Here is a 13,879-nt window from a genome sequence, read left to right as displayed (position 1 = left end):
CCGGCATCTGCGGCTCTTCCTTTGATTAGCCGGCCTGGAGATGACATCGCACCAGGCCGGCTAATCGCCAGAGGAGACAAAGATGGCGGCTGGTGAGAAGCGATTCTCAGAGCTGCCGTCCAGAGGCCACAGATTACTGACGTGACCGCCCGACCGGGTCTTGCAAATCAATTCCCATCAGCTCTACTTTTAATTAGTTTTATTTTTTACATTTGGGAAAATATATACATATATATTTATTATTATTATTATTTTTTTTTTTTTAAATGAAATGTCACGTTTCACAGCAGCATAGTAAGAGTTACACCGATCGGAGCTCGCTATGTAGTGACGGCACACGGCCGCCGTACGTAGACGACGTCGTCACTGACGGCTTCATTCTTTTCCCATGTAAACACCTTTGGAGAGACGAGGTCTTGATTCTTAGAAGACAATTATTCTCACATGATAATGACGTGTAATCCGCTCTGTCCTTCAGGACATTGTGACAACCGTCCGATTCTAACATCTCGGGCCCTAAAAAAGGCAGATTGTGGTCTGAATCCGGAATGATCAGATCGGCTCTACGCTGGAGAGTAAATCTAGAACTCGTCGGGACGAGCCTAATTGGGAATGTCTTTGTGACGGACATTGCTCCTCGGCCAAGAAGCTTACAGCTCGTCCTATTCTCAGTCGGTTTTCACAGATCAGACTCGGCCATTCAGGTGTATTGGGATTCGTCAAACAAGGAAGCAAAATGGAAGATGTCAATTTTCCATCTCCTTGTCATGTGTAAAGTGTGAATGGAAAATAAATAATTCAGACATTTTATACCATCGGCCCATCTTTGATAGATGAAAAACGTAAACCGATGTGTTTATGTAGCCGGCATGCGTTCCTGACGAGACCCGCTGGTGCTGAGAATTTTCTGAGCAGGTCAGGACTTAGACTACTCAGTATTTTTGGCTGCTGACCACACACATTTTGGCCCCATGCTAGGGTGTCACTCGGTCTGTGGGGTGTGGATTTCGCTCACACTCGGAGAGATCCTTGCTTTGTAAACACAATCTTTCATCACAACATGGAGGTGCTGCCGGTGTGGAGATGACCTTACTGCCTACCAGAATGGAAGCAACCGTTTCCCCCCATCATGGAGCGGGCAGCGGTGGCATTATTTTTACGCCAGACCAATATTTAGGATCAACAGTTCACATTGATCAATTATTTCACATCACATAAATAATGGGCAGCAATCATCCTGGACTACAGAAGTGGGACATCTTTTTATGAATCCTATCTACGACCTCCGCATTACACGAAGGGTCAACAAACACGCTGCAACCATGAAAAATATGAAAAGAAAGGCAAGGAAGTCATCAGCATATATTTCGGGCATTGTCATCAGTCAGATAGGTATAACCAGAAGTTCCTCACTACAAATCCTCAACCTAGACCTCGATTCGGCACCCACCATGAGGTGCTAAGGACCAAGAGGAGCAGGACATTTTTAGAAGTCCATTCCCAGGGGATGGTAGTACCAGAATTGTCCTACGTGAGACTTGGAGCTTATGTTTACTCCTTTCTGACATCCGAGCAATACAAACCCTCAGACTTATTTACACCTACAAATTTATGGCCAGCAGAGACCAGAGTCTTCTTGAAGAGGCCAATCTCAAATGTGTGCACAAATCTTCAGGAGACTGAGGGATTTGGAGCCCGATATGTTCTAATCTGCACCCAAAATTATGAGACACAAGCAAGAAGTTTTGAGAAGTATTACAGTATTCCATGCCACCCGCCTCTGATCCTTTACTTGTACCCAGCCTTGGCTTCTGCTTCTGGATCTTACATTTGGTATAATTCTGCGGTCCAGTTACCACTGAGTGACACTCGGCCAGCAGAGGTCACATCACAGCCGGCAGTCAGGCCCACATACGCACACATACTACAGACATCACAATAAAGATCTCACATCACATGACACAATAGATTGCACAATATCTGACCAAGGAGGGAGCTCACATTATATGGCGTCACAGCGGTGATGGGACATCACGCTTCACTTTGGAATGTTGGCAGAACGCTGCATAGGTGGAGTGGGAGGTGGAACCAGAGGTGGAACCAGAGGTGGACAACTGGACTTGATTCACAGCCATACCATGGGAGATAGATGGGTGGAAAATGGAGCTACCCCAATCCAGTCACCGAGAATGATGGCACTAGGAGAGAGGATTTTACAGACTCCTGCACTGAAGAGTGAAAAGAATGAAGGATAACTGGGAAAATGGATTGTTCTGTTCAATAACTGGATCATGCGCCTTACTAGCTGAACACAGCAGAGGAACCATGTAGAAAGAGATACCAACGGGTTGGTGCCCTAACTGCTTAGTGCTTTTGGGTTGTGTAAAGACAACCAAGAGAAGCACCTTCATGGAGTTTGGGTTCCCTTCAAGTTCTCCATTTTACTCCCAAGCTCCAGACACTTGAGTAGATTAAAAGTCTTTCTATGAAATCTGCCACTGTGTAAAGGGTTAGCATTATATTAGTGATGGAAATATAGTACCTTATGCTTTTTGGTGTCTAACGTTCCCAGAAAATCTGCTTGAACCCATTGACTTCTCGTATGAGGTAGATTGGATGACATGGAAGGTGATGATATGTGGCAAAGGAAAAACCAGGGCCGTTTTGCTTTCAGATTACTGAAGGACTTGGTTGAAAAATGCCTACTGAGCAAAAACTAAAAACTAGGCAGAAATGAGGAGAAACTAAAAATAGTGGGTGAACACTGTGTTCTGATCTAGATGGTAGAGCCTCTCTGGTAATCTCTACATTGTCTTAGACATTATGTACATTGCTGTACATTGCGGAATTGATCTATGAGATCTCGAAGTTTGCTCCTCCGAGGGTTTTGCTGGGTTCTTAGACAGTCTTTGCATTCTCTAGATTTGTCTTGGTTTCTACATTTACTAGAGGGAATATTCCCTCGATGCAATTCTCAGTAGGAGGGAGGACATCTATCTAATTTGTGGATCAATCATGAATGAATGACCAATGGAAGCCCATGTGTTTGTGACCAATGTTCAGCACCTTCCAGTATCTGGTTCCACTCTGATGGATGAGGAGGTTTAGAGAAGGCATTTGGTCATCCGATTGGGTCCTGGCACTGCGGGCACACGGCCATGTCGTCTACATATCTCTCCACTTGGATTGTGCTGATAATGAACTCAAATTTGGTCCGAAGCAGTTCAGTGGCCTCCTGAAGCACAATGTCAGCCTCACGTGTCTCATCTGCAAGTGGAAATGGAGAATCAAGACAAGAAAGATTCATCAGGAAGAATAATTGTGTAATAGTTCTCATCTCATTACAAAAAGTACTCCAAAAGTGAATGTGGCATTGGAATAACAGTCATGGTGGGCTATTTCAGAATTCTCCCAACATAGGGTCTAAGCTTAGATCACAGTGAAATCTTGAAAGATGCAGGTTGATCTTACCAATCGCCAAATGCACAGACACCGCATTCTGATTTAAGGTCAGAGCCCAAAGTCGTAGACTGTGCACAGACCGGACCCCCTGAACAGATATAAGGACTTCCTTCACAGTGCCATGTGCAATGCTGCGGGGTCTACCTAGTACCAGAGACAAAGACAAAAGTCACCTGAAAATGCCTGAGTGGAGAGACATCAGTAACTGTAATGATGAGGAGACCTGCATGTCCTGGCCTCTCCATATTCATCTGATTGTAGGGGGATACTCAAGAGTGGACTAATGCACATAACACAAAGGCAAGCCATGAAGATGAAGTGGCACCATTCCCGTTCCTACAAGGTGGTGAAAACCTAATAATAAGCTTTCATCTCTCAGAAAACAAGGACAGAAGAGCCCATCAGGTGATCATGCCACCTGTTCCCCGTTGTGTTAGCATACCACGTTACTGCAGACCATTCTCAGTCCATTCCCAAGGACATGAGAGAACTTATACTGACCATACGGCTGGGAGAGAAGAACTTCACTTTTGAAAGAAGTAGGGAAGCTTTGGATGTAATCAAATGTGAACATCCCTCTGAGGTCCCCTCCTATCTATTATTGTGGCATCTAGTGTACATTAGGTAATAGAACCAATCTACTTGTCTTCTCATTGATGGAGGACAATATTTCTAATTCACTAATAATTCACTAATTATCATATACCAGGAGGTCCCTCATAAACATTAAAAAAAGAAACCTGATGGCCACCATTATTACCATTAGACCCAAGCTCCAAAGTTAGCCACTGACAAAACTAGTGAAAGTCACTTGTAAAATCTGAGATACCATGCAGGGTTACGATCTATTAGGTCTTGTCAACCAAGTCATCTCCCATAACAGTATCCCCCAATACAAACCATAAAGAAAGAGCATTGCACCAGGTCCACTGAGATGTCCAACAATTCCCGGCACAGGCCATAGGCAGAGTCTTCAGATAGAAGACTGGATAATACTCGCCCTCTCATTACCTACGCCCAGTTTTGAGCAGCGGACCCTTGGAGTACAATGGTCTGTCTGTTTTTTCATTATCTTCACGTGGCCAATAAACAGTGCCAGCCAGTACAAAGGTCTGCATGTCCATTATCATCCAAACTAGAAGGCTGCAGCTGGTGGCACTTTCTTCTTATAGTTTTGGAGGATCTCACCCTGATCGGACACCTCACTGATAATACTGGAACACTCACCTGGAGATCTTTTTCCTGATACACTTATACTGCCCGTCTACATGGGTGCAGTAAGTCAGTCAGAGCTGCCTACATTTTTTTAATATCTCCAGATCCTGGGTTTGACTAAACATGGAATATGGTCCTGTAAACTCAATAACTATCTCTATCTTTTATCTTCCTCCCCCTCAGAAACACAAGATTTCTCCTTCTTCCCATGACAAGTTTTTGCTTTTCTCCTACCCGCTGCCCCATTATCAGGCTTACCTTCCATCAGAACCCAAAACACATCACGTAAAATGGTGACCGTTGTTGCCAGTACAAAGATGGAGAACAGAAAGGTACAGAGGGGATCAGCAATCTTGTACTGAGGCTGCAATGAGAAAATAAATACAGCTCCACCATAAGCCCTGGAACAAGACTGGTAATAGGCTAGAAAGAAAAAGATTAACCCTGCACCCTCTGGTTATTACCATTACCGGCACATTTATTTATCTCCCATATTTCTTCTCACATTCCCTATTTGCTCTATTACCACCCTCCCTCCTTACTACCCGACTCTATCCCATTATTTTCCTCTATCCATACACCACTGTAGGCTTCAACCCCCAATCATCTCCCATGCTCCTTGTTCTTGTTTCCAATCCATCTCCCAAATATCGCCATCACTCCATCTGCTCCAGTACTCCTTCCCTCACTGTCTTCTCTGTTCCCTTTTCTTCTTGCTCTATGTCCCCATCTCCTTCTGATTATCCCCATGCTTCCTACTTGGGTCATTTCTGCTCTGTTACTCCCTCTTCATCTTCCTTCTTTGTTCCCTTTTCTTCTTGCTCTATGTCCCCATCCCCATTCCATCTCCTGATTATCCCCCATGCTTCCTCCTTGGGTCATCTCTGCTCTATTCCTCCTTCTTCATCTTCCTTTTCTGTTCCTTTTTCTCCTTGCTCCTTGTCTCCATCCCAGTTCCATCTCCTTCTGATTATTCCCATGCCTCCTCCTTGGGTTACCTCTGCTCTGTTACTCCCTCTTCATCTTCCTTTTCTGTTCCCTTTTCTCCTTGCTCCTTGTCCCCATCCCCGTTCCATCTCCTGATTATCCCCCATGCTTCCTCCTTGGGTCATCTCTGCTCTATTCCTCCTTCTTCATCTTTCTTTTCTGTTCCCTTTTCTCCTTGCTTCTTGTCCCCATCCCCGTTCCATCTCCTGATTATTCCCATGCCTCCTCCTTGGGTTACCTCTGCTCTATTCCTCCTTCTTCATCTTCCCTTTCTGTTCCCTTTTCTCCTTGCTCCTTGTCCCCATCCCCGTTCCATCTTCTGATTATTCCCATGCCTCCTCCTTGGGTCACCTCTGCTCTATTCTTCCTTCTTCATCTTCCTTTTCTGTTCCCTTTTCTCCTTGCTTCTTGTCCCCATCCCCGTTCCATCTCCTTATTATTCCCATGCCTCCTCCTTGGGTCACCTCTGCTCTATTCCTCCTTCTTCATTTTCCTTTTCTGTTCCCTTTTCTCCTTGCTCCTTGTCTCCATCCCCGTTCCATCTCCTTCTGATTATTCCCATGCCTCCTCCTTGGGTTACCTCTGCTCTATTCCTCCTTCTTCATCTTCCCTTTCTGTTCCCTTTTCTCCTTGCTCCTTGTCCCCATCCCCGTTCCATCTTCTGATTATTCCCATGCCTCCTCCTTGGGTCACCTCTGCTCTATTCCTCCTTCTTCATCTTCCTTTCTGTTCCCTTTTCTCCTTGCTTCTTGTCCCCATCCCCGTTCCATCTCCTTATTATTCCCATGCCTCCTCCTTGGGTCACCTCTGCTCTATTCCTCCTTCTTCATTTTCCTTTTCTGTTCCCTTTTCTCCTTGCTCCTTGTCTCCATCCCCGTTCCATCTCCTTCTGATTGTCCCCATGCCTCCTCCTTGGGTTACCTCTGCTCTATTCCTCCTTCTTCATCTTCCCTTTCTGTTCCCTTTTCTCCTTGCTCCTTGTCCCCATCCCCGTTCCATCTCCTGATTATTCCCATGCCTCCTCCTTGGGTCACCTCTGCTCTATTCCTCCTTCTTCATCTTCCTTTTCTGTTCCTTTTTCTCCTTGCTTCTTGTCCCCATCCCCGTTCCATCTCCTTATTATTCCCATGCCTCCTCCTTGGGTCACCTCTGCTCTATTCCTCCTTCTTCATCTTCCTTTTCTGTTCCCTTTTCTCCTTGCTCCTTGTCTCCATCCCCGTTCCATTTCCTTCCGATTGTCCCCATGCCTCCTCCTTGAGCTACCTCTGCTCTATTCCTCCTTCTTCATCTTCCTTTTCTGTTCCTTTTTCTCCTTGCTCCTTGTCCCCTTCCCAGTTCCATCTCCTTCTGATTATTCCCATGCCTCCTCCTTGGGTCACCTCTGCTCTATTCCTCCTTCTTCATCTTCATTCTCTGTTCCCTTTTCTCCTTGCTTCTTGTCCCCATCCCCGTTCCATCTCCTTCTGATTATTCCCATGCCTCCTCCTTGGGTCACCTCTGCTCTATTCCTCCATCTTCAACTTCCTTTTCTGTTCCCTTTTCTCCTTGCTTCTTGTCCCCATCCCCGTTCCATCTCCTTATTATTCCCATGCCTCCTCCTTGGGTCACCTCTGCTCTATTCCTCCTTCTTCATCTTCCTTTTCTGTTCCCTTTTCTCCTTGCTCCTTGTCTCCATCCCCGTTCCATCTCCTTCTGATTGTCCCCATGCCTCCTCCTTGAGTTACCTCTGCTCTATTCCTCCTTCTTCATCTTCCTTTTCTGTTCCTTTTTCTCCTTGCTCCTTGTCCCCTTCCCAGTTCCATCTCCTTCTGATTATTCCCATGCCTCCTCCTTGGGTCACCTCTGCTCTATTCCTCCTTCTTCATCTTCATTCTCTGTTCCCTTTTCTCCTTGCTTCTTGTCCCCATCCCCGTTCCATCTCCTTCTGATTATTCCCATGCCTCCTCCTTGGGTTACCTCTGCTCTATTACTCCTTCTTCTTCTCCCTTTTCCTCTCACTCCTTCCTTCAATCTCTGCTAAATTTTCTTCGGCGGTTCATTTATTTCCTAGTTTTTGTCTATGCTTCTGAGGCCCATTGTACCACAATCCACCCTCACTTATTCCACTCACTTTGAAGTAAATAATGATGGCTGCCACCATGACTCCAATGCTCTGCAGAAGATCTCCAATCACATGAATGAACGCTGCTCGGACACTTGTGTTTCCATGTTGACCCAAGTGCAGAGACAGCCCACTGCTTTGACTGTCTCCTATCTTCTCATATCCTGAGCCATGGCTATGCCCATGGAAGGTGGTAGACTGGTGGAGGATGTAGGCCATGCTGGGAAATAAATACAAAACACGTCAGGTATCATTATTATAGAATGACCCTAATCCTGAAACATTCTCGTTACCATCAGACCTAGTTCATCAGGGGTGAACTAGTCCTGGTTACCATATACAATCTCAGCCAATTTAAAAACTAGAAGAAACCATAGGCATATCAACCATGAAGAAATGTCAGCTCAAATGCCCCAGAGGTGGCAGAGAAGAGGGGATGTGCTCTAGAGGCTTTATCATGGCCCCATACGGACTCATGAGGTAAAGCTCTACAGTCACATGATATACGGTGTATATGATACTCACATGATGTTGACGACAACAGCGCAGCCGGAAGTAATGAGCATGACATGTCCATCAATATCATAGTCATTATTGATAATTCGTGCAGTGGCGAGGTACAGAAGAATCCCAGTCACGATCCAGATCGAGAAGACAGAAGCCAATGCCCCCAGGATTTCTAGACAAAACATGATGACATCACATTATAACATACACCAGGAGTAATAAAAACCGAGGGTGCTGATACAGCTACGGCATGGCGTTCCCTAATTATCACCACACTGACAAAGACTGAAATAAGTCTCGGGATATGTAACATTTCTGGGACGTTATGGATTCTCTACTTATGTGGGTGAAGCCGAGGTCCCCATGTGGATGTGTCTGTAGGTTCTCCAGGCTTCAGCCTATAGATGGTAATGGTTGATGCAGCTAACAGAAGTCACAAGATGGACCATGCATAGTGGTCACTTAGTTATTTCAAGAGTAAAAAACAAAGAGAAGTTAAAGTAGTCTTTGGTATGAAATGATGACTATTGCAGAAGAATGCAGCATCCAAGGTGGAAATCTCACTGACCCGAGAGTTGCATTTTACTCCATGTTCACATGACATTAAGTAAAACCTGGTGTCAACCATAATGCAGAAGAGCTGCACCATGGATGCCCTACAGTAGGAGGCTACACCATGGATACTCCACAGTAGGATGCTAGGCCATGGACACTCTACAGTAGGAGGCTAGGCCATGGACACTCTACAGTAGGAGGCTACACCATGGACACTCTACAGTAGGAGGCTACACCATGGATACTCCACAGTAGGATGCTAGGCCATGGACACTCTACAGTAGGAGGCTAGGCCATGGACACTCTACAGTAGGAGGCTACACCATGGACACTCTACAGTAGGAGGCTACACCATGGATACTCCACAGTAGGATGCTAGGCCATGGACACTCTACAGTAGGATGCTAGGCCATGGACACTCTACAGTATGATGCCAGGCCATGAACACTCAGTAGAATGCTAGGCCATGGACACTCTGCAGTAGGATGCTAGGCCATGGACACTCTACAGTAGGATGCTAGGCCATGGACACTCTACAGTAGGATGCTAGGCCATGGTCACTCTACAGTAGGATGCTAGGCCATGGACACTCTACAGTAGGATGCTAGGCCATGGACACTCTACATGTAGGATGCTAGGCCATTGACACTCTACAGTAGGATGCTAGGCCATGGACACTCTACAGTAGGATGCTAGGCCATGGACACTCTACATGTAGGATGCTAGGCCCTGGACACAGTACAGTAGGAGGCTACACCATGGACACTATACAGTAGGATCCTAGGCCATGGACACTCTACAGTAGGATGCTAGGCCATGGACACAGTACAGTAGGAGGCTACATCATGGGCACTGTACAGTAGGAGGCTAGGCCATGGACACTCTACAGTAGGAGGCTGGGCCATGGACACTCTACAGTAGGAGGCTACACCATAGACACTCTACAGTAGGATGCCAGGCCATGAACACTCTACAGTAGGATGCTAGGCCATGGACACTCTACAGTAGGAGGCTACACCATGGACACTCTACAGTAGGATGCTAGGCCCTGGACACAGTACAGTAGGAGGCTACACCATGGACACTCTACAGTAGGATGCTAGGCCATGGACACTCTACAGTAGGATGCTAGGCCATGGACACTCTACAGTAGGAGGCTAGGCCATGGACACTCTACAGTAGGAGGCTGGGCCATGGACACTCTACAGTAGGAGGCTACACCATGGACACTCTACAGTAGGATGCCAGGCCATGGACACTCTACAGTAAGATGCTAGGCCATGGACACTATACAGTAGGATGCTAGGCCATGGACACTCTACAGTAGGATGCTAGGCCATGGACACTCTACAGTAGGATGCTAGGCCATGGTCACTCTACAGTAGGATGCTAGGTCATGGACACTCTACAGTAGGATGCTAGGCCATGGACACTCTACAGTAGGATGCTAGGCCATGGACACTCTACAGTAGGATGCTAGGCCATGGACACTCTACAGTAGGAGGCTACACCATGGACACTCTACAGTAGGATGCTAGGCCATGAACACTCTACAGTAGGATGCTAGGCCATGGACACTCTGCAGTAGGATGCTAGGCCATGGACACTCTACAGTAGGATGCTAGGCCATGGACACTCTACAGTAGGATGCTAGGCCATGGACACTCTACAGTAGGATGCTAGGCCATGGACACTCTACATGTAGGATGCTAGGCCATGGACACTCTACAGTAGGATGCTAGGCCATGGACACAGTACAGTAGGATGCTAGGCCATGGACACTCTACTGTAGGATGCTAGGCCATGGACACTCTACAGTAGGATGCTAGGCCCTGGACACAGTACAGTAGGAGGCTACACCATGGACACTATACAGTAGGATCCTAGGCCATGGACACTCTACAGTAGAATGCTAGGCCATGGACACAGTACAGTAGGAGGCTACATCATGGACACTCTACAGTAGGAGGCTACACCATGGACACTCTACAGTAGGAATCTAGGCCATGGACACTCTACAGTAGGATGCTAGGCCATGGACACAGTACAGTAGGAGGCTACATCATGGACACTCTACAGTAGGAGGCTAGACCATGGACACTCTACAGTAGGATTCTAGGCCATGGACACTCTACAGTAGGATGCTAGGCCATGGACACTCAACATATTGGATGCTAGGCCATGGACACAGTACACTAGGGGGCTACATCATGGACACTGTACAGTAGGATGCTAGGCCATGTACATTATACAGTGGGAGGCTACATCATGGACACTTCAGTGGGAGGCTACATCATGGACACTCTACAGTAGGAGGCTACAGCATGGACACTCTTCAGTAGGAGATTGAGATCTACAGGCTGCAGAGGTGCAGATTTCTCCGAGGCCAGCTGGTACAGTGTGCTATGAGAGGTCATGAGAACGTCCCAGACATTTCCTGCACATTGATTTCCCTCACATCTCATTGCCCTCTGCATAGATTAGATCCACTACGTGCAAGATTTGCAGAACTGGGGGTATCTCAGTGGGGAATGTTATGTCTCTGCTTGGACTCACACACTTGTCCTCAGCCGTTAGTTGTATGGAAGTTACAGTAATGTTAATATCTACAGCTCAATCCTACTAAAAGAGTCACTATAGTTGATAATGACTTCTCACTCAAGTGCCCTTGAGGCAGTGAAGATGATAATCACGGCTATGTCTGTGGTCATCTCTCCATGTTAGACTATGACCTTGTCCAGGTGGTGGTGTCACCTACCTGAGCGGTGCCAGCCGAACGTCATGTCCTTGGTTGGTGGTCGGCTGGATATCCACAGAGAGAAGAGGCTGACACACATACTACCCAGGTCAGTGAGTAGATGGGCAGCATCTGTCATTATGGCCAGGCTATGAGCAATGTACCCACCTAAAAGCAGAGAGAAGCATCATGGCAGCACACATTCACCACGTACACACTCTACTCAAGGTCCTGACGTTACCTGTGACCTCTCCAATCATGAAGATGAAACACACCACACAGGCAAAGTACAGCTTCTTCCGAGCCTGTAGCTTCAGCTGATTGTCAGAGGATGAGCATGGACCATGGCAGTGCTGAGACACAGGACGCTCCAGCTCAATAGACACGGCAGAGCCACCATTCTGGAACGGGAACTCTGGAAAGAGGTCCTTGGTGCCTGTGAAAAGACTGCGGCAGAGCAGAAGTTACTGGGTATAGTGTGAGCTACAATGAGGGAGAAACGTGTCAAAGTTTGATGGGAATTGTGTAGGAACCTGTGACCATCTGTCCGCATGATCCTGGGTTTAGACTGACAGCCATAACATTGCTACCACTGACAGGTGATATGTCCACTGATTAGTTGGTGACAATGGCTTCTGTTGGGGATGGGGAGACCCAAGGTCAGCAGGGAGGTCACTTCTGGAAGTTGCTGAATTAATGAGAAACTGAGGAGCTGAGTCTGGATCAGAGCATCCCCAAAATGTCATGTTTTTAAGGTATTCCTAGAATACGGGGGATCTCATGGGGTGTTCCCATTATACAGCACATCTTGTGAGGTGTTCCCATTATACAGCGCATCCTGTGGGGTGTTCCCAGTATACGGTGCATCTTTTGGGGTGTTCCCAGTATACAGCACATCTTGTGAGGTGTTCCCATTATACAGCACATCTTGTGAGGTGTTCCCAGTATACGGGGGATCTCGTGGGGTGTTCCCAGTATACAGCGCATCTTGTGGGGTGTTCCCAATATACGGTGCATCTTGTGGGGTGTTCCCAGTATACGATGCATCTTGTGGGGTGTTCCCATTATACAGCACATCTTGTGAGGTGTTCTCAGTATACCGTGCATCTTGTGAGGTGTTCCCATTATACAGCGCATCTTGTGGGGGGTTTCCCAGTATACTGTGCATCCTGTGGGGTGTTCACAGTATACGATGCATCTTGGGGGGTGTTCCCATTATACAATGAATCCTGTGGGGTGTTCACAGCATATGGTGCATCTTGTGAGGTGTTCCCAGTATACGGGGGATCTCGTGGGGTGTTCCCAGTATACAGCGCATCTTGTGGGGTGTTCCCAATATACGGTGCATCTTGTGGGGTGTTCCCAGTATACGGTGCATCTTGTGGGGTGTTCCCAATATACGGTACATCTTGTGAGGTGTTCCCAGTATATGGTGCATCTTGTGGAGTGTTCCCAGTATACCGTGCATCTTGTGGGATGTTCCCAGTGTACGGTGCATCTTGTGGGGTGTTCCCAGTATACCGTGCATCTTGTGAGGTGTTCCCAGTATATGGTGCATCTTGTGGAGTGTTTCCAGTATATGGTGCATCTTGTGGAGTGTTCCCAGTGTACGGTGCATCTTGTGGGGTGTTCCCAATATACGGTACATCTTGTGGGGTGTTCCCAATATACGGTGCATCTTGTGGAGTGTTCCCAGTATACCGTGCATCTTGTGGGGTGTTCCCAATATACGGTGCATCTTGTGGGGTGTTCCCAGTATACAGCACATCTTGTGGGGTGTTCCCAGTATACAGTGCATCTTGTGGGGTGTTCCCAGTATACAGTGCATCTTGTGAGGTGTTCCCAGTATATGGTGCATCTTGTGGGGTGTTCCCAGTATACGGTGCATCTTGTGGAGTGTTCCCAGTATACCGTGCATCTTGTGGAGTGTTCCCAGTATATGGTGCATCTTGTGGGGTGTTCCCAGTATACTTTGCATCTTGTGAGGTGTTCCCAGTATATGGTGCATCTTGTGGAGTGTTCCCAGTATATGGTGCATCTTGTGGGGTGTTCCCAGTATACAGTGCATCTTGTGGGGTGTTCCCAGTATACAGTGCATCTTGTGAGGTGTTCCCAGTATATGGTGCATCTTGTGGGGTGTTCCCAGTATACGGTGCATCTTGTGGAGTGTTCCCAGTATACCGTGCATCTTGTGGAGTGTTCCCAGTATATGGTGCATCTTGTGGGGTGTTCCCAGTATACTTTGCATCTTGTGAGGTGTTCCCAGTATATGGTGCATCTTGTGGAGTGTTCCCAGTATATGGTGCATCTTGTGG

General features: G+C 47.0%; 1 protein-coding gene across 1 annotated transcript in view; it reads right to left on the bottom strand.

Annotated features, from left to right (window-relative positions):
* Nucleotides 1-2,611: 2,611 nt before the first annotated feature.
* SLC30A3 (solute carrier family 30 member 3) overlaps nucleotides 2,612-13,879 on the bottom strand; it is a 44,168-nt gene continuing 32,900 nt past the window's right edge. Inside the window, exons 2-8 of the mRNA XM_069768180.1 lie at nucleotides 11,806-12,011; nucleotides 11,586-11,732; nucleotides 8,291-8,444; nucleotides 7,775-7,985; nucleotides 4,936-5,041; nucleotides 3,472-3,606; nucleotides 2,612-3,267 (exon numbers count right to left, since the gene is read on the bottom strand). Coding sequence (XP_069624281.1) covers nucleotides 3,122-3,267; nucleotides 3,472-3,606; nucleotides 4,936-5,041; nucleotides 7,775-7,985; nucleotides 8,291-8,444; nucleotides 11,586-11,732; nucleotides 11,806-12,011 — 1,105 coding nt within the window. The 3' untranslated portion in view covers nucleotides 2,612-3,121. The remainder of the gene's footprint in view (nucleotides 3,268-3,471; nucleotides 3,607-4,935; nucleotides 5,042-7,774; nucleotides 7,986-8,290; nucleotides 8,445-11,585; nucleotides 11,733-11,805; nucleotides 12,012-13,879) is intronic.

Source organism: Ranitomeya imitator, chromosome 5 (assembly GCF_032444005.1).
Source record: "Ranitomeya imitator isolate aRanImi1 chromosome 5, aRanImi1.pri, whole genome shotgun sequence".
In the NCBI taxonomy this organism is placed as follows: Eukaryota; Metazoa; Chordata; class Amphibia; order Anura; family Dendrobatidae; genus Ranitomeya; species Ranitomeya imitator.
The sequence above is the reverse complement of the archived record's forward strand: the minus strand, read 5'-3'. Positions and strand labels throughout refer to the sequence as shown.